The 21941-nt window shown below is 37.7% G+C and overlaps 1 protein-coding gene across 1 annotated transcript in view; it reads left to right on the top strand.

The window, feature by feature from the left end:
• ARHGAP32 (Rho GTPase activating protein 32) overlaps nt 1-21941 on the top strand; it is a 350041-nt gene that overhangs the window by 183652 nt on the left and 144448 nt on the right. The window contains exons 3-5 of the mRNA XM_063094353.1: nt 7602-7693; nt 8217-8258; nt 8632-8716. Coding sequence (XP_062950423.1) covers nt 7602-7693; nt 8217-8258; nt 8632-8716 — 219 coding nt within the window. The remainder of the gene's footprint in view (nt 1-7601; nt 7694-8216; nt 8259-8631; nt 8717-21941) is intronic.

Raw genomic sequence — 21941 nt, 5'->3', positions numbered from 1 at the left:
TCTTATATCTGACAAAATAGACTTTAAACTAAAAACCATAAAAAGAGACAATGAGGGACACTACTTAATGATAAAAGGACTGATCCATCAAGAAGACATAACAATCATAAATATGTACGCACCCAATGTTGGAGCAGCCAGATTGATAAAACAAACTCTATTAGACCTAAAGAAGGAAATAGACACTAATACCATAATAGCAGGGGACCTGAACACCCCACTGTCAATATTAGACAGATCATCTAGGCAAAGAATCAGTAGAGAAACACAAGATCTAAACAAGACTCTAGACCAATTGGAATTGGCAGATATCTAGAGAACATTCCACCCAACAACCTCAGAATATTCATTCTTCTCATCAGCACATGGATCATTCTCCAGGATAGATCACATATTAGGTCACAAATCAAGTCTCAATAAATTCAAAAAAATTGGAATTATCCCATGTATCTTCTCAGACCACAGTGGATTAAAACTAGAAATTAATAACAAACGAAACTCTGGAAACTATACAAACACATGGAAATTAAACAGCATTCTACTTAATGACATATGGGTCCAAGAAGAAATCAAGCAGGAAATCAAAAAATTTATTGAAACTAATGAAAACAATGATACATCATACCAAAACCTGTGGGATACTGCAAAAGCAGTATTGAGGGGGAAATTTATTGCATTAAACGCTCACTTCAGAAGACTGGAAAGATGGCAAATGAACAACCTAACACTTCACCTTAAAGAACTAGAAAAACAAGAACAATCCAAACCTAAAATTAGCAGACGGAAAGAAATCATTAAGATCAGAGCAGAACTGAATGAAATTGAAAACCAAAAAACAATTCAAAAGATCAACGAATCAAAAAGTTGGTTTTTTGAAAAGATAAATAAAATTGACAAACCATTAGCATGGCTAACAAAAAAAAGAAGAGAGAAGACGCAAATAACAAAAATTAGAAATGAAAAAGGCGATATTACAACTGATTCATCTGAAATACAAGGAATCATTCGAGACTACTATAAACAACTATACGCCAACAAATTTGAAAATCTGGAGGAAATGGATAAATTTCTGGACACACACAAGCTCCCAAAACTGAACCATGAAGACGTAGAAAATTTGAACAGACCAATAACAATAAAGGAGATTGAAGCTGTTCTCAGAAGGCTCCCAACAAAGAAAAGCCCAGGACCAGATGGATTCACAGCAGAATTTTACCAAACATTCAAAGAGGAATTGAGACCGATTCTTTACAAACTATTCCAAAAGATTGAAACGGACGCAAATCTCCCAAACTCATTCTATGAAGCAAACATCATCCTGATACCAAAACCAGGTAAAGATATAACCAAAAAAGAAAACTACAGGCCAATATCCTTGATGAATATAGATGCAAAAATCCTCACTAAAATACTAGCAAACAGATTACAGGAACACATACGAAAAATTATTCATCACGATCAAGTGGGATTCATCCCAGGGATGCAAGGTTGGTTCAACATACGCAAATCAATAAATGTGATACACCATATTAATAAACTCAATCACAAGGACCATATGATCATATCTATAGATGCTGGAAAAGCATTCGATAAAGTTCAGCACTCATTCATGACAAAGACCCTCTATAAGTTAGGTATAGAGGGAAAGTATCTCAACATAATTAAAGCCATATATGCCAAGCCCACTGCCAATATCATCCTGAATGGGCAAAAGCTGAAAGCTTTTCCTTTAAGAACAGGAGCTAGACAAGGATGCCCACTCTCACCACTCCTATTCAACATAGTGTTGGAAGTACTAGCCAGAGCAATCAGAGAAGAGAAGGAAATAAAGGGCATCCAGATTGGAAAAGATGAAGTCAAACTGTCCCTGTTTGCAGATGACATGATCCTATATATGGAACAGCCTAAAACCTCTACAAAAAAAATGCTGGAATTGATAAATGATTTCAGCACAGTAGCAGGATACAAAATCAACACACAAAAATCAGTAGCATTTCTTTTCTCCAATAGTGAACATGCAGAAAGAGAAATCAAGAAAGCCTGCCCATTTACAATAGCCACCAAAAAATTAAAATACTTAGGAATTGAGTTAACCAAGGAGGTGAAAAATCTCTATAATGAGAACTACAAACCACTGCTGAGAGAAATTAGAGAGGATACAAGAAGATGGAAAGATATCCCATGCTCTTGGATTGGAAGAATCAATATAGTGAAAATGTCCATACTACCCAAAGTGATATACAAATTCAATGCAATCCCCATCAAAATTCCAAAGACATTTTTCTCAGAAATGGAAAAAACTATTCAGACATTTATATGGAACAATAAAAGACCACGCATAGCCAAAGCAATGCTGAGCAAAAAAAATAAAGCTGGAGGCATAACACTACCTGACTTTAAGCTATACTACAAAGCTATAATAACCAAAACAGTATGGTACTGGCATAAAAACAGACACACTGACCAGTGGAATAGAATAGAGAACCCAGAAATCAACCCACACACTTACTTCCATCTGATCTTTGACAAAGGCACCAAGCCTATTCACTGGGGAAGGGACTGCCTCTTCAGCAAATGGTGCTGGGATAACTGGATATCCATATGCAGGAGAATGAAACTAGATCCATACCTCTCACCGTATACTAAAATCAACTCAAAATGGATTAAGGATTTAAATATACACCCTGAAACAATAAAGCTTCTTAAAGAAAACATAGGAGAAACACTTCAGGAAATAGGACTAGGCACAGACTTCATGAATACGACCCCAAAAGCACGGGCAACCAAAGGAAAAATAAACAAATGGGATTATATCAAACTAAAAAGCTTCTGCACAGCAAAAGAAACAATTAAAAGAGTTAAAAGACAACCAACAGAGTGGGAGAAAATATTTGCAAAATATACATCTGACAAAGGATTAATATCCAGAATATATAAGGAACTCAAACAACTTTACAAGAAGAAAACAAGCAACCCAATTCAAAAATGGGCAAAAGAGCTAAGTAGGCATTTCTCTAAGGAAGATATACAAATGGCCAACAGACATATGAAAAAATGCTCAACATCACTCAGCATCCGGGAAATGCAAATCAAAACCACATTGAGATACCATCTAACCCCAGTTGGGATGGCTAAAATCCAAAAGACTATGAACGATAAATGCTGGCGAGGCTGCGGAGAAAAAGGAACTCTCATACATTGTTGGTGGGACTGCAAAATGGTGCAGCCTCTATGGAAAATGGTATGGAGGTTCCTTAAACAATTGCAAATAGATCTACCATACGACCCAGCTATCCCACTGTTGGGAATATACCCAGAGGAATGGAAATCATCAAGTCCAAGGTATACCTGTTCCCCAATGTTTATCGCAGCACTCTTTACAATAGCCAAGAGTTGGAACCAGCCCAAATGCCCATCATCAGATGAGTGGATACGGAAAATATGGTACATCTACACAATGGAATACTACTCAGCTACAAAAACGAATGAAATACTGCCATTTGCAACAACATGGATGGACCTCGAGAGAATTATATTAAGTGAAACAAGTCAGGCACAGAAAGAGAAATACCACATGTTCTCACTTATTGGTGGGAGCTAAAAATTAATATATAAATTCACACACACACACACACACACACACAAACCGCGGTGGGGGGGAAGAAGATATAACAACCACAATTATTTGAAGTTGATACGACAAGCAAACAGAAAGGACATTGTTGGGGGGGAGGGGGGAGGGAGAAGGGAGGGAGGTTTTGGTGACGGGGAGCAATAATCAGCCAAAATGTATATCGACAAAATAAAAATTTAAAAAAAATAATTAAGAAAAAAAAAAATAAAAAAAAAAATAAAGACTAGCTGCTTTTGCAGCAGCTATGGCAATGGCAGTGGCTGTAATTGGCTACCTGTGTGAAAATCGTATTTTTGATGGGCTCTTTTCTGGGTTGCAGCTGGGCTCAGCTTCCTCCGACTCCATGCCTCAGGACCCCAGCAGGGCCCCTGGGTGGTAGTGGCAGCTTGCCTAGTTGTGGCTGGGTTTGGCTTCCCCTGGCTCCATGCCTGATTTTAAGATGTTGTAGAGCAGTTGGCAGGGAGCAGGAGAGGGAAAGGGGGAGGTAAATAGAGTGGGAAGAGGAAGAAGGAGGGGGAGCATGATCGAGGCTCATGGCACCCCTGTCATTCTGGTAGGAGAGATCAGGGGCTTCCAGTGGCAGCGTGGTCATTGCTGGGCTGGATGCAGATGTCAGGGAGGTGTGGCTAAAGCCCTCAGTCCGCGACTGCCCCAAATTGGGAGCCTGGGGCACTTCCTGCAGTGGCTTGCCGGTCATCACTGGGCTGGTTGTGGAGGACAGGGGGTGTGGCTGAAGCCTCCTGCCCCCACCACTCCAGCTCAGGGTCCTGAGGCGCTTCCTGCAGTGGCTCAGTGGTTGTCACTGCGCTGGTTGCGGATGTGGGTGGTCAGGTGTGGCTGAGGCCCTCAGCCCCCACCGCCCAAGCTCAAGAGTCCAGGGTGCTTCCCATGGTGCTTTGGTGGTCATCGCTGGGCTGGTTGCTGATGTTTGGGAGGGGGACATGGTGAGGACCTTGGCCGTCCCACTCCTTGGCTTAGGAGCCCAGAGGGCTTCCAGTCCTTCTATGCTTTATAGGTGTTCTTTGGTGGTGTTAGATCTTTACTAGTTCACATTGGAACTTTGTCTCTGATTCGTGGGTATTCTGTTTTTTCTTTCAGTTCTTTATTTGATTATTTGCTGTTTCCACCACTTAATCTCTGCACTGGAACTCATTTGTTGTTCTTTGCTTTCTTCTAAAATAAGAGAACTTCCTGTGGGGACCAGCACTCGAGACTGTAGTTGAGCTAAGCTAAATTGCTTCATTGAAGCTCATTCCCTGTGGAAGGCTTTTTGCTCAGCTCAGGGTTTAATTTTCGACCTTGTATATATATGTAGGGGTCTCGTGAGGTCTGGTACACCTGGGTTATTTGGAAACTCTGGTCTAGGCCTGAGTCTTTTCAGCAAACTACACCCCCTGCAGTTCTGTATTCCTGACCATTCTCCCCTGAATGTTCCTGCACTGATTGGAGAGCAGATCAGCTGTCCATGCTGTGCCTCAGCGTTCCCCTGGTGGGCCCATCTCCTTTACCGTCTGTACTCCAAACACTTCCCATGGGATGGACCATGAACCCTTGTGATGACTCACTGGCCTCTGAGTGGCTCCTTTGTTCTGTTGTTTTCGGTTTTTTGCTCCTGTGTGGGTCCATGGGAACCCTGTTAGTGATCTTGCTGGCCTGGGGGCCACCAAGGCCCTCTTCTCCCCTGCCACCTCCAAGCAACTTCATATGAAGGTCACACCCCTGTGGCTTTTGTCAGGTCTTGTTCCATGTGCTCACCAGCTCCAGCCTTGAAGCAGCTGGTACTTGAAACGGTGGGAGCAGTCCTTTTCTCTCATTGTGGCTTCTCTTGCCTTCATGAACTCTGTAGGTCTCTCCTCCTCTTCCACTGAGCTATATAGCAGCCCTAGTTTGGGTGTTGTTGCTTTTTAATAGTTGTAAATTGGTTGATTTGTGGAAGAGAGTGATGCTGGGGACCTTCTATTCTGCCATCTTGACTGGAAGCCCACTATTGTTATTTTGAAGGCTTTTGCTGATGTAGCCTAAGAACAGGAGAGAGCCTATGATAATGAGAAAGGCACCAACCAAAAACAGCACAGTGGCAAGTGTAGTGGCAATATAAGGGATCTTAGGAGGGCTTTTCTTAAACTGAAGGTCAATGTAGCCATCATCCGTGCTGGATAGCCTTGAGTATTTCACTTGCTATGGGGGATTCCAGTAGCCAGGTTGGTATGAGATGGAATTATAACACACTGATACAACTACATTTGGAGAGTCCCATCAGGCCTCCTGTGCTCACAGAGCTTGCCCATGGTTGGCAGTGTAGGCACCCGAGGCAGCAGGACATGGACCACTTAATTGCCCTGCTCTCCTCAGCAAGGATCAGCATGCCACCAGAAGTGGTCTACAAGCTTTTAAAATACTTTTTTGAAATATGATGCAACAGTTTGGGCAACACAATATAAAAACTGGACGATGATTTATTTCACTGTGGTATCAACCTTGTAGGTCAGGGGTTGGCAAACTTCAGCTTGTTGGCTGCCTGTTTTTGCAAATAAAGTTTCATCAGAACATAGCTATGTTAAGTCATTTGTGTGTGGCTGCTTTTGCACTACAGTGGCAGAGTTGAGTAGTGGCATAGACAATGTGATCCATGAGCCTAGAATATTTACCAGCTGGCTCTTTAGGAAAAACTTTGCCAATCCCTGTTCTAGGTGATTCCCTCATTTTCCTTTTTTTACATTTATTTTTCATTTAAGTCTTTGATAAATTTTTACCATAGTAGAGAATAACTGATGAATGATGATGAGTACAGATGAAATAATACTTAGGATTATGAAATAACTCTGTTTCAAGATAGAAGAAAAATAAGGCAAGATCCTATATTAGATTTGTGAAAAGGTCCAGTGGATCCATTTGGTAATTGCAAGATGGAATGCATTCTATTCTGTTACTCAAGAATATAATAAATATTCTTTTTTATTTGGAAGGCCTCTAAGACGGAATAAAAAGATATCTGAGAAGTATTGATCATGAATTATCAACCCTTATCCATAGCTAAATTTGCTATGGAAAAAACCTTAAAAACAAAAATTGGGTCCAATGGACCGTGATAATACACCAAGGGTTAATTATAAGTTTATAGATTGTTATCTCTTATCTTTAAAAAGTCATGTTTTTAAAACATTTATCCAAACTTTCTTGGCTATTTTTTTTCATAAGCAAACATTAAAAAGAATTTAGTTAACATTGCGATTCTCCTCTCAGATCACTTTAACTGACCATCTCATATTATTCTCCCCTACTGAATCATGTGGCATAGGCTCTAATAATTCAGTGTTTGATTTTCTGTTATAAATCATAGGTATTATAGCATAAATTTGTATTTTAAGGTAGATATTTGGACTTTATTTTTATTTTTATTTTGTTAACTTTTTGATTTTTTCAGTGTTTAAATTATGCAACTGAATGTGTCACTAAAGTTAAAAATTTGCCACTTTGAAAACTGTGGCATACTAAGGAGTAAGTTGGAAGTATTTATATACATGTCACTTTCAGATTTTGAGAAACGCATGTTCTGGTCTCCTAACTATGTTTGTATTACCATTTTAACCTTTATTGATCATTATAACCAAGGTCTTTGTAGTCTAGCAACTCCCTGGTGAGATTTTAGTTTGTACTGAGACACGTAGTATAATAGCTGATTTTGAAATTTGATTTAAAGAGCATGAACATTCCTATTTTCACAGAAAGTTTTCCCTTCTATAGTAAAGCTAAATATTTAAATTAGGTGAACATTTTTTACTTATTCTTCATAATTAAAACTCAACTAATTTATAATTTTAAGAGATTATAAAACCAAGATGTATTACTATTGGTACAAAGTCAGCAGAACCATTACAATGAATTATAATCTGCTTTTTAAAAAGTATTAATACTTAAAGAATAATAATATATCTTTTGCCTTCATTTTTTTTTTTTTTTTTTTAAGGCAAGAGGAGCAGATGTTCCAGAGATTCCTGGAGATCTTACTCTTAAGACCTGTGGCAGTACAGCCAGTATGAAGGTTAAACATGTGAAAAAGTAAGTATAATTTTAGAGTAAGTTCTAAATGAATTCCTGTAAATAGAAATCAATTCCTTAATTCTCTTAAAACTTTTATTTAGATTCCTTACTAAATAAGCTGTGCATACAAAAAGTTATACTGTTAAGCGTTAAATTGTCACTCAACAATTTAGTGGGACTGCAGATTATCTGCGTGTTTAAAAATATACTTTATTTTTGTTTTGGAAACAATTTATGTCACTTTCTGTTAGACTGCATTTGTTTAACAGGAACAATCCAACTATGTCCTTCTTGGTGTCTTTAATGTGTGAGCTCTTAGAAAAATCAGCTCTGCTGCTTGAGTTATGAGATTGCTAGATCTCAGGTTTGCCTTTGAGAAGCCTGAGATAAATGTAAAGAGTTGACTGTTAATTGAAATACCTGAAGGTATCCCATTCAGTTTTAAACAGAAAAATTATCTTTTCACTTGGTGAAGGGTTAGATAGCTATGTTTCATGTAAGTAGAGGAAAGGCAAGGTAAAAATGTTCATTCTGCATCCAGGTCCACCACTCCAGGACTGATGGGCTGTGACAACATTCACAGGTAAAATGTGGTCTTGTACTTTGTGTTAGGAATGCTGCTTCTGGTTAGAAACTGGCTGTTCACCATCAATTTCCATGACATTCACCAAAAGTATAGTTTTTTCCTATGCGCACTGACGTGGGTTGAGATTAGGAGAATATATTGATACTTTTCAATTTTTTATTTTTGGTTCAGATTTGTGCACTAAATGTAATATTCATTTGATTCAGTTTATTTCTGAAAGGGTTTGGTGTTGATATATGTGGTTTATGTGCATGTGCTTTTTAAATATTGTTGCATGCATGATCTCTTAAACCCATTGTATTTTCCCCTTACACTTAGTAATTCTGACTATTCCACTATCTTGTTTCATATTTATTTTTATGTACTTCAGGTTACCTTTCACTAAGGGTCACTTTCCGAAGATGGCTGAATGTGCACATTTCCATTATGAGAATGTTGAGTTCGGCAGCATACAGGTATATCTGAAATATTTCTTACATCCTGAATTAAGATGTATATACACAGTAGTCCTCCTTTATGTGGGGTTTTATTTTTCATGGTTTTGGTTACCCACTGTCAACCACAGTACATAAATATTAAGATATTTTGAGAGAGAGAGAGAGAGAGACCACATTCATATAACTTATTATAGTTTATTGTTATGATTGTTGTATTTTATTATTAGTTATTGTTGTTAATCTTTTACTATGCCTAATTTATAAGTTAAACTTCATTATAAGTATGTATGTATAGGAAAAAACCATAATATATATATAGCAGTTTCAGGCATCCTCTGGGGGTCTTAGAACAAATCTGACAAGTGACGCTTCGAAGTAATTTTCTCTATTGATGTCTTACTCATTGAGGTGAAAACTTTTATTCTCTTCTGTTGACTAATACTTGATGCCAAGTTGACACATAAAATTAACCATCACACTAACATATGTCAGATAAGGAAAAGTAATCCTTTCCCCTTCTTTGTCATGTATCATGTTCCTATGTCCATAGCTTTCTGTAGTAGCTTTTTATTCTGAAATTATGTAACCTTGCTGATACTACCTTGTCCTAATTACTCACTGTGAATTTTGATAGTTGGTAGTTTCAAGTGCTCCCACTAGATCCTTCTTTTTCAGAAATGTTTGAGCTATTATCAGCTTTTGCACTTACATATAAATTATAGAATCTAAATTGCTGGGAGTGAGCTAAATACTTTTGGTCTTATTATGAATCATTGGCAGCTTAATGTGAAAAAGTTATGAAAAAACTTTAATAATAGCCATGTTGTGGTTATTTTGAAAGTTGTATTTCCTCAGGAGAACTAAAGTCATTCTTAGTTATTTGTTATTCACAATAGGCTCATAGAAATGTCTTGATTTCTACACACTACATAGAAAGGTTCTTCACCTTCAGCCAGTCACCTTAACTCTACCCTCTCCAAAAGAAAACTCATCAGACATGATTGATACTGTCACAGTGTGCTACTTTTTGTAACTTTATTTCAAAAACAAGTGAGATGAATTTGATTTATAGGATTTATGAAAGTGAAGGACATTTTTATTCCAGATAAACTGAGGGTTTTAAAAAGTGATACAGAGTTATAATGCTTGACCACTGTGACATTAAAGAAACAAAATATTCTTTGATACACATATCCTTGAGATTGCAGTTATAATGATAAATTTCTTAGGTCAGGAAGAGCTGATTAAGAGAACAGTAATGAATACATTTTTCATTTTGTGACTTTTAAGTATTTTGATATATCTGAGTGATTTAGTTTACACAGCTTGCAATTTAGATAAATTATTTTCTAGTCAATATACTTTAAAAAAATATTTACAAGTTCAAGGAGCTCTTTTGGAGACAGTTAACATTGTAAGGAGTTTTAGTAAACATTATGAAAAGAAGTATGAGGCTAGAGATCTAAAACCATACAAGAAAAGTATTTAGGTCAGGAATTCTCTAATTAGTCTGATTTAAATTAGAAACAAAACATCTAATGGTAAGCATGGTACAATGGAATAGATAAAGTACTGGCCTTATTTAGCTAATGTAGATTCTAATTTCCTTTCTGCTTCTTAGGAAATTGGTGACTTTGGGAAAATAGTTCAGCTTCTTTGGGTTTCATTTCCTTTGTCTATGAAGTGAATGAGGTTGTACTAAGCAGAATCATAGTTCTAAACTTCTGTTATTTTATGTTTAGAGAGTTTATAGTGGATGCATTGAGGATGTGAGTAGGGAATAGACAGTAGTTACTCAGCTGGGTTGAGCCCTTTTTTTCTGAGATTTTGTTAAAAGTTTATTGTTAGAGTCCAGTCCTCTACTAGAAGACTGTGCCTAATTCTTATGGGGGGAACATGTTAGGTAGACTTTCTACTAGTAAATAGACCTGTAATGTACATTTTAGAGAGAGACATGGTATTTTTTGCTTTCGCCAGTTGCACTCACTTCTACTCTGTAAACATTTCCAGTACATCTCTGGCAGAAGAGGAAAAAAGATATAATACCAACTCAGTTTATGACCTTCCATATGTGAGGTGTGTGAGTGAGATTTTTCAAAATTGTGCTGATCGACCAGGAAGATTTTGGAGTATAAGGGGTTGGGGTAGTTCAAAGCAAACCTGCCCAGCTGCACCTTGCCATTCCACTCCAGAATCTTCTTTCTGCATTGGTTATGCTCTGTTTGGTGCACTTCTCCTGTAAAATCCATTTTCCAACCAGTTTTGCCCTGCCTTTTGTTCTGTGTCTTTGGAGACTGGCCTGTACGTACCACAGGTTCCCATGCCTTTTACTTTTGGTTGGGTTCAGCCTATGTCAGATACCATCAGGAAGGAAAAACTAGTTTCCAATAACTAAGTTGTGTAGTACAAGAACTGCAGTAGCAACTGGCTTGACTTACATGTTTATGTTATTAAACTTGGTTTGATATTCTCTCTTTGGCTAGTATATGGTTTTACCTTTTATAGACTGATTGAATACCATTTAAAGAAAAACTAGAATGATCATATTAACCTCAGAATGATCCTACATTCTAGTACAAACAATTAAAATAAGGTTCATATGTTTCCCTTCATATTCTCTATCATTTTATAAACATGTTTTATACAGTAGATAAATCTTAGCACATTTAATTCCAAACATGTTTGTGGAAAACAAATCCCATATCCCACTTGATCTTGGTGTGTAACCTTTTTGACTGCTGTTATGTTTGGTTTGCTGGTATTTCGTTGAGAATTTTTACATCTATGTTCATCAAGTATATTGGCCTGTAACTTTCTTTTTTGTTGTGTCCTTATCTGATTTTGGTATCAGGGTGATTCTTCTAGCCTCATAGAGTGAGTTGGGAAGAATTTCCTCTTCAATTTTTGGAATAGTTTGAGAGGAATTCATGTTAGTTCATCTTTAAAAGTTTGGTAGTTACTGATTTTTGTGTGTTGATTTTGTATCCTGCTACTGTGCTGAAATCATTTATCAATTCCAACAGTTTTTTTGTAGAGGTTTTAGGCTGTTCGATATATAGGATCATGTCATCTGCAAACAGGGACAGTTTGACTTCATCTTTTCCAATCTGGATGCCCTTTATTTCCTTCTCTTCTCTGATTGCTCTGGCTAGTACTTCCAACACTATGTTGAATAGGAGTGGTGAGAGTGGGCATCCTTGTCTAGTGCCTGTTCTTAAAGGAAAAGCTCTTTTCTCCAATAGTGAACATGCAGAAGGAGAAATCAAGAAAGCCTGCCCATTTACAATAGCCACCAAAAAAATAAAATACTTAGGAATTGAGTTAACCAAGGAGGTGAAAAATCTCTATAATGAGAACTACAAACCACTGCTGAGAGAAATTAGAGAGGATACAAGAAGATGGAAAGATATTCCATGCTCTTGGATTGGAAGAATCAACATAGTGAAAATGTCCATACTACCCAAAGTGATATACAAATTCAATGCAATCCCCATCAAAATTCCAAAGACATTTTTCTCAGAAATGGAAAAAACTATTCAGACATTTATATGGAACAATAAAAGACCACGAATAGCCAAAGCAATGCTCAGCAAAAAAAATAAAGCTGGAGGCATAACACTACCTGACTTTAAGCTATACTACAAAGCTATAATAACCAAAACAGTATGGTACTGGCATAAAAACAGACACACTGACCAATGGAATAGAATAGAGAATCCAGAAATCAACCCTCACACTTACTGCCATCTGATCTTTGACAAAGGCACCAAGCCTATTCACTGGGGAAGGGACTGCCTCTTCAGCAAGTGGTGCTGGGATAACTGGATATCGATATGCAGGAGAATGAAACTAGATCCATACCTCTCACCGTATACTAAAATCAACTCAAAATGGATTAAGGATTTAAATATACACCCTGAGACAATAAAACTTCTTAAAGAAAACATAGGGGAAACACTTCAGGAAATAGGACTGGGCACAGACTTCATGAATACGACCCCAAAAGCACGGGCAACCAAAGGAAAAATAAACATATGGGATTATATCAAACTAAAAAGCTTCTGCACAGCAAAAGAAACAATTAAAAGAGTTAAAAGACAACCAACAGAGTGGGAGAAAATATTTGCAAAATATACATCTGACAAAGGATTAATATCCAGAATATATAAGGAACTCAAACAACTTTACAAGAAGAAAACTAGCAACCCAATTAAAAAATGGGCAAAAGAGCTAAGTAGGCATTTCTCTAAGGAAGATATCCAAATGGCCAACAGACATATGAAAAAATGCTCAACATCACTCAGCATCCGGGAAATGCAAATCAAAACCACATTGAGATACCATCTAACCCCAGTTAGGATGGCTAAAATCCAAAAGACTCTGAACGATAAATGCTGGCGAGGCTGCGGAGAAAAAGGAACTCTCATACATTGTTGGTGGGACTGCAAAATGGTGCAGCCTCTATGGAAAATGGTATGGAGGTTCCTTAAACAATTGCAAATAGATCTACCATACGACCCAGCCATCCCACTGTTGGGAATATACCCAGAGGAATGGAAATCATCAAGTCGAAGGTATACCTGTTCCCCAATGTTCATCGCAGCACTCTTTACAATAGCCAAGAGTTGGAACCAGCCCAAATGCCCATCATCAGATGAGTGGATCCGGAAAATGTGGTACATCTACACAATGGAATACTACTCAGCTATAAAAACGAATGAAATACTGCCATTTGCAACAACATGGATGGACCTCGAGAGAATTATATTAAGTGAAACAAGTCAGGCACAGAAAGAGAAATACCACATGTTCTCACTTATTGGTGGGAGCTAAAAATTAATATATAAATTCACACACACACATATACACATACACACACAAACCGGGGGGGGGGGGAAGAAGATATAACAACCACAATTATTTGAAGTTGATACAACAAGCAAACAGAAAGGACATTGTTGGAGGGGAGGGGGGGAGGGAGAAGGGAGGGAGGTTTTGGTGATGGGGAGCATTAATCAGCTACAATGTATATCGACAAAATAAAATTTAAAAAAAAAAAAAATAAATAAATAAATAAATAAAATAAAAGTTTGGTAGTTAAGCAGTGAAGCCATCCAGTCCTGGGCTTTTCCTTGTTGGGAGACTTCTGAGTACTGATTCAATATCATTACTCCTTATTGGTCTGTTCAGGTTTTCTATTTCTTCTTGGTTAAGTCTTGGTAGGTTGTATGTGTCCAGATATTTATCCATTTCCTCTAGGTGTCCTAATTTTTTGGTATATGTTCGTAATGGTCTTTAATGATTCTTTGTATTTCTGTGGTATCAGTTCTAATACCTTTTTCATTTCTGATTTTATTTATTTGGGTCTTTTTTCTTATTCTCTTAGTCTAGCTAATGGTTAGTCAATTTTGTTTATCTTTTCAAAAAAAACCTTTTTGTTTCATTGATTTTTTTGCATTTTTTTTTTGTCTATTTCATTTAGTTTTGCTCTAATCTTTATTATTTCTTTCCATGTACTTATTCGGACATGTATTGTTCTTACTTTTCTATTTTTCTGAGGTGCAAATTTGGTTGTTTATTTGGAATCTTTCTACTTTTTGGAGGTAAGAACTTACTGCTATAAACTTTCCTATTAGTACTGCTTTTGCAGTATCCCGCAGGTTTTGGTATTTTATGTTCCTATTTTCATTTGTTTCAAGGATTTTAAAAATTTTCTTCTTAATTTCTTTTTTGACTCATTGGTTGTTCAGGAGCATGTTGTTTAATTTCCATGTATTTGTACAGTTTCCAAAGTTTTTCATGTTATTGATTTCTAGTTTTATTCTGCTGTCATCTGAAAAAATACTTGATATGATTTCAGTTTTTTAAAAATTTGTTGAGACTTGATTTGTGTCCTAACATGTGGTCTGTCCTGGAAAATATTCCATGTGCTGATAAGAAGAATGTGTATTTTGCAGTTGTTGGATGAAATATTCTGTAAATGTCTGGTAGGTTCATTTGGTCTGTAGTGCAGTTTAAATCCAATGTTTCTTTGTTGATTTTCTGTCTAGATGATCTGTCCAGTGTTGAGAGAGGGGTTTGAAGTTCCCAAAATTATTGTATTGGGGTCTGTTTCTCCCTTTAGAACTAATAATATTTGCTATATATGTCTGGGTGCTCTGATGTTGGGTGCGTAGATATTTACAATTGGCATATATTCTTGCTGGATTCATCCCTTTATCTCCTCTTCTCTCTGACCTTCTTTGTCTCTTTTTATATTTTTTGATTTAAAGTCTGTTTTACCTGATATAAGTATAGCTACTCTTACTCCTTTTTGGTTTCCATTTGTGTGAAGTATCTTTTTCTATCTTTTAGTCTGTATTGTTAAGGTAAAGTGAGTTTTTTGTAGGCAGCATGTAGTTGGGTCTTGATTTTTAATCCATTAAGCCAGTCTATATCTTTTAAGTGGGGAATTCAATTCATTTACATTCAAGGTTGTCCATGGAAAGTGTGCCCTTATTCCTGGCATTTTGTTAATTGTTTTTTGGTTGTTTCGTATATCCTTTGTTCCTCTATTATTGTTTGTTTTTGCAGTTTGGTGGTTTTTCTGTAGTGTTAAGATTTAATTTCTTTCTCTTTCTTGTTTATCAAAACCAGTTATATTCTTTCCCTTGTTTTCATGATGGTAGTTATTGCCCTTTTGCTTTCTGATGTTGGACTCCTGTAAGGATTTCTTAAGGGATACAAGAGGCTCAAAGATCACCAAACAGATTTGGGCCAGTCTGATGAATTCCCTCAGTTTTTGTTTGTCTGAAAAAGACACTAATTTCCTCATTTCTGAAGGATATCTTTGCTGGGTACAGTATTCTTGGTTGGTAGTTTTTAATTTTTTTTGAAGCACTTTGAATATATTATTCCATAATCTCCTGGCTTGTAAAGTTTATGCTGAAATGTCTGTTGTTAGTCTGATGGAGGTGATTGATTTATAGGTGATTGACACTTTCCTCTTGCTGTTTTTAGTATTCTTTGTGTTTGACTTTTGACAGTTTGACTACAGTGTGCCTTGGACAGGACCTTTTGGGGTTAAATCTATTTGGAGATTTTTGAGCCTCTAGTATCTGGATGTCCACATTTCTTCTAAAACTTGGAAAGTTTTCAGCTATTATTTTGTTAAATAGGTTTTTGATGCCTTTTCCCTTTTCTTCCCCTTTTGGATCACCCGTAATGTGGATGTTTGTATGCCTAAGTTTGTCCCATAAATCTCATAGGCTTTCTTCATTCTTTTTTCTTTCTTTCTTTTTTTCCTTTTTTCTGACTATGTTATTTAAAAAGACTTGTCTTCAAGTTTAGAAATTTTTCTGCTTGATCTAGTCTGTTGCTTAAGGTCTTGATTGTATTTTTTATTTCATTTAATGAATTCTTCAGTTCCTAGATTTCTGCATGGTTCTTTTTTTATGATATCTCTTTCTTGAATTTCTCATTTAGATCATTAATTGTTTTTCTGATTCCATTGAATTGTCCGTATTTTCTTGCATGTTGCCAGTTTTCCTTAAGATACTTATTTTGAATTCCTTTTCATGTATTTCATAGATTTCCTTTTATTTGGGTCTGGTACAGGAGGAGTATTGTATTCCTTTGAGGGTATCGATTTCCTTGTTTTTTCTTGTTTCTGTTTCCATGTTGTGATGTCTGAGCATCTAGTTGGACAGTTACTTCTTCTAATTTTCTGGAGTACCTTTTGTTTGGAAAGACTTTTATCTATAGATGTATTCTGTAGTGTCAGTTGTGTAGGGTGTTTTAAGTTTGGTTCTGTGTGAGTGCAGTAGTGTAGTCCCTCTGTGATTACTTTGACTGTTTTCAATGGTGACATTATCTGTGAGTGCCTCAATGGTGTAGGCTGTGGATCTTTGTGGAGTCTGTGATGCAGCTTTGCTGGGGGAAGACCTGCTTTACAGGTTGGTTTTTGAGCCCTGGAGGGGCACACAGGTGTGTGGCAACTTGTCTGTCCAGAGCTGAGGGCTGGGGGTGGGGGACAGGTCTCAAGTGGGCCAGGACTTGGGCCACTGGGAGGAGTTCTTGAGAGCTCCTCTTGAGAGTGGATTTTCTGCTGCAGTGAATTGGGTCACTTGGGCCACAGGTGGGTACTTGGATTACCAGGAGGGGCACTGGGTTGTTTGGTAATTCCTCTACTGGAGTGGGCAAGGTAGTGGAGTCTGTGGATGGGTCCTTGGGCCCCTGGAAGGAGCACTGAGGTTATCAGTAGCTCCTCTGCTAGAGTAGACAGATTTGCAGGGGTAGCAGGCAGGACCTTAGACCTCTAGGAGGGACACTGGGGTGCTCAGAAGTTTTTCTGCTGATGCAGGTGGGGTTGTTGTGCCATGAATGGGACCTTGGGCTTCCAGGAGAGCTACTGGAGGACCCGACTTCTCCTCTGCTGTAATGGATGAGTTGCTTGGGGTTGGACACTACCTTGGGTCCCTGGGAGATGTGTTGGAACACTTTGTGGCTCCTTCAATGGATTGGGCAACCCTAGGCAGGGATGCCAGGGGGCAGGCAATACCTCAGGCCCTCAGAAGAAGCATTGGGTCACTCAATGACTTTTCTGCTATTGTGAGTGTCCCCGGGTGTGCTTATGGGGCCATGGGCAGGACTATGGGCCTGTGGGAGAGGTGCAGGGGCAATTGGGTCGTCCTCCTCTGCTGGAGTAGATGGAGTGGGACCATGGACCACTAAGAGAAGCAGTGGGGCACTCTGCAGCTTCTCAGCTGGAGTGGCTGACCCTGGGGGGTTTACCAAGTCTGTGGCCAGGACCTTGAAGGCCTGGGAGAAGTGCTGGGGCACTTTGCATCTTCTCAGCAGGAGTTGGTGACCCTGGGTAGGATTGCTGGTGTCATGACCAAGATCTTAGTCTCCTGAGAGAGGTGCTGGGATGCTCTGCAGCTCCTTATCTAGAATTGGCATCTCTTGGCCAGGTTGCTGGGGCCCTGTGCTCTCAAGAGAGTTGCTGGAGTGCTCTGCAGCTTCTCAGCTGGAGTAGATGGCCCTGCAAAGGATCACTAGAGCTGCTGTTGGGACTCTGTGTCCTCTAGAGAGGCTCTCAGGCTCTCCACTGAGGAGAGCAGGGACACTGGTGGTGTCAGAAGACCCTGATCAGTTGGCTCTCAAGCTCTAGAAAATTCGTGTGTTGGCTCTCTTTGTCTTGGGAGTGGCCTCCCCATTGTGCTGGTCTGCCTATTTCTTGGAGTGCATGGTGTTGCTTGGGTTTGGGTGCCAGAGTCATGGTGTGATGGTTTGGTGACAGGGCCTTAGGGATATGGAATGTCAGCACTATTGGGCCCCAGCATAAATTCCCTGGAATAATGCACTTGCTTGGATTCCAAGCAGCTCCCTTTATTGGAATCATAGCCTTCAAGAGCCGTGTGGCTCTTTCGTAGCTAGAAATGTAGACATTTGAGATGGGAGTGTAGACCATTGGGAATTTCCTGCTTACCTTTTCCCGGCAGTAATGATTCTCTCCTGGATCCGAGCTGACCTTGTCGAGCACTTCAGTTATCTTTCTATGCTGACATCCTGAGTTTCTGAGCCTTGGAAGGGGTCCTCCTTGCTATTTTGCTGAATTCCAGTGTTTTCTCCTAGACACTCTAATCAGTGTGTGATTATCTGTTTGTTTTGGACTTTTTTTGTGGAAGAAACAAGAGCTCAGCCACTTTTGTTATCCATCTTGAACTCTTCTGTCTGATATTCCAGGGTTTATGACTATGTCCATTGAGACCTATAAGAGAATTTACTGGGTCAAAGGATATATACATTGAAAATGTTGACATTTGTTGTTAATTTTTTTTTTCTGAAATGTGCCAATTGCTCAATGGTCACTGAGAGTATCTTCCTCACATCCTTATCAATGGCAAGCATTGTTTATCTTTTTATTTGTTGCCTATATAGTAGATATGGCAACAACTTTTTATTGTAATTTTTATTTCTTTAGTTATGAGTAAAGTTGTACATTATTTTATGCTTATTGTTTGTTTTTCTGTGAACTTCTTGTTTTATCATTTACTCATTGTTCTGTTTTAAAAAAATTTTTTTTTTTTTAGGTTTCTCCATCTTTTTAACTGTGTTCTGGCATAGAACTACACAAACTGACAGACTAAAGTCTAGAAATAGGTACATTTGTATATACACATTTGATGTGTGTAATAAAGGTTAGCATTTTTGGATTCATGGGGGAAGATGGATTAGCCAATACATGTTAGTCAACTGACCATACACTTGAAAGAAATAAAGTTTGATTAGTCCCGTAGAAGGATGTTATGAGTTAAGTTTTCTCATCCCCAGTTTAGAGAGATAGGTATTTGAGTGAAGAAGGGACTTGCCAAGGGTCACACAGGTAATGAATAGTAGAGCCAGGATTTGAAACCAGGCAGTTTGTCTCTAAAGCATCTTAGAGCATTCCCTTATTTCTAACTTAATTTGTACCCGATACAGTTGTTTTCCAACCTGTGTATATTTTTCTGGTGGATTGGCGGCACATAAGCTTGAGATTGCACAAATGTGTTCAAATCCTATTTCATTTCCTTTCTAACAGTGACCTTAGGCAAATTATCTAACTATCCTGTTTGAACCGCAGTTCAGACCCTTGTGTTGTAATAGGTGGTGTGAGATGGCATTATCATGCTGAGGGGAATTGATGCTGGTGTGATGTGGAATGGGTGTAGCCATCTGGTAGTATGTTTTCATTGTGCCATACACTCTTGACCACTGGGGAGATCGTCAGTTAATCTTCGTCTGGTTTTCCTTATCTTCACAATGAAAAGGAAGTGCAGTTCCTGGATACACCACTAGGTGATAAGCTATTGTTCCTTCTAGCTAAGAAATTGTAGATGAACTGTGAGCTCTGATTTAAAGAACTGAGGTTGTGACAAGATGAAGAGGAAAAGAGATATAATAGCATGGGGCAGAAGAGGCTGTACCATGTCATGTTCTTATTTTAGTCTACTTTCAGAGAGCATGAATAAGCTATCTTTTAAAATTAGTGCAAAGAATTGTTTTTGTCATAAAGATAAATTGTTGAAATATCTTTATGTTCCTGGGACACCTTCTACTGGGTTATTTATATTTAAAAGTAAATTCCTTTTTTCACTCTACTAAGATTTTACAATTTTTTCATCTATGTTAATTAGTAATGTTGACCTATATGTTGTACTTGTCTGCTAGCCTGAGTTTGGGGAATTTCTACTGCCTCCCCTCTCATTTTTTATAAGTGCCCTGGAATAGTTTGGGTGTAGATCAGAATGGCCTGTTCTTTGAATGTTCAGTAGAATTTTTTTGTTAACTTCTTGGGGGCTGGCTGGTTAGCTCAATTGCTTAGAGTGTGGTATTATAACATCAAGGTCAAGGGTTCAGATTCCTGTACCAGCCAGCCGCCAAAAAAACCCCAAAACTCTTGGGCCTGGTTTTTCCAATTGAGGGCGTAATCTTTATCATTTCAACTTATGATTTGATTATTGTAGTTAGGTTCTTTCACGTCTCCTTAGGTCAATTTTTATTATTTATGTTTTCTTAGACAATTGTCCATTTAATGTAGCTTTTCAAGTTTATGAGCTATAAGTTGTAGACAAGATATTTTTTTTTTTTTTTTTTTTTTATAATCCTAAAGCTGGGTTTTTATTTATTTATTTATTTTTTATTTATTTATTTTTTTAAATTTTATTTTCTCGATATACATTGTGGCTGATTATTGCTCCCCATCACCAAAACCTCCCTCGCTTCTCCCTCCCCCCCTTCCCCCCAACAATGTCCTTTCTGTTTGCTTGTCGTATCAACTTCAAGTAATTGTGGTTGTTATATCTTCTTCCCCCGACAAGATATTCTTAACATTTTGTCTTATCAAGGAATCAGCTTGTAGTTTTATTGATATACCTGTTTGGGTTTTTTTCATACCACGAATTCCTAAGTACACTTTTTTCTATTTTACATTTTTTGGGTTTTTTATTCTCGTTTCTTGAATTGCACATTTAGTTCTTTTCTTTTTTTCTTGGAAGAGTTGAAGATAACAAAATGCATATTCTTACTAGAACTTGCCTGTCAAAAACGAGCTTTTTCATATGCCAACTTTGTTGAATATTAGTATTATGCTACATATACCTCTTATCTTTTCTTCAGAGACATAAAATTCTATAGGTACAGGTTAAATATCCCTTCTGAAATGCTTGGGACCAGAAATATTTCAGATTTTGGATTTTTCAGATTTTGGAATGTTTGCATTTATATAATGAGATATCCTGGGGATGGGACCCAAGTCTAAAGACAAATTCATTTATGTTTCGTGTACACCTTATGCATATGGCCTGAAGGTAATTTTATATAATATTTTAAAATAATTTTGTGAATGAAACAGTTTTGTGTACATTGAGCCATCAGAAAGCAAAGGTGTCACTATCTCAGCCACCCATGTGGACAGTCTGTGGTTGTTTGGCATCACCATCTTTCCTGACTCTGAACTTATAAGCTACTGATAAGCAATAAAAAATATGACATACCTTTAAAACAGTGAAAAGTCATGTGTTCAGGGTAACTAAGTAGCAGAGTAGCATCACCAGAATACCTCTATCAGCTGTTAAACAACAGCCACCACAAACAGCAGGCTTTTAGCCTCCACCTACAGTGCTGTGATTTGATTAAAAGGTTACTGTACATTGTACTGTTTTTTTTTTTTTTTTTTAGGTGAGAGGAAACATTGGAAGCAGCTGAGGGACCAGGGAGTGGATCCTCTAGGAATGGGGAGGCATTCTGCTGGGTGGCTTTTTAAAATGTTTCCTCTGGAATCATCTGCCTTATTAACAACAGTTTTTGTCTTAGAAATCTCTGATTTTATAAACTGACATGATTTCTTGTTTTGTTATAAATGCATGCTGCTCTAATTCTTCAATAAGCCCATCACACATTTTCACCATGTCATCTATAGGCATGGTTTCTACAGTGTTAACAATGTCATCTTTATCATCACTATTACAGGTTGAGTATCCCTTATCTGAAGTGCTTGGAATTTTCCACTATGGTGTCATGTCAGTGCTCAAAAATTTTCGTATTTTGAAGCATTTCAGATTTTGGATTTTTAGATTAGGGATGCTCAACCTATACTGTTGGCATCACCATCTTTCATGACTCTGAACTTATAAGCTACTGATAAGCAATAAAAAATATGACATACCTTTAGAACAGTGAAAAATCATGTGTTCAGGGTAACTAAGTATAGGTTTTTAGC

Source organism: Cynocephalus volans, chromosome 4, assembly GCF_027409185.1.
Source record: "Cynocephalus volans isolate mCynVol1 chromosome 4, mCynVol1.pri, whole genome shotgun sequence".
Taxonomy (NCBI): domain Eukaryota; kingdom Metazoa; phylum Chordata; class Mammalia; order Dermoptera; family Cynocephalidae; genus Cynocephalus; species Cynocephalus volans.
Note: the sequence above shows the minus strand (reverse complement) of the source record. Positions and strands in the feature narration are given on the sequence as shown.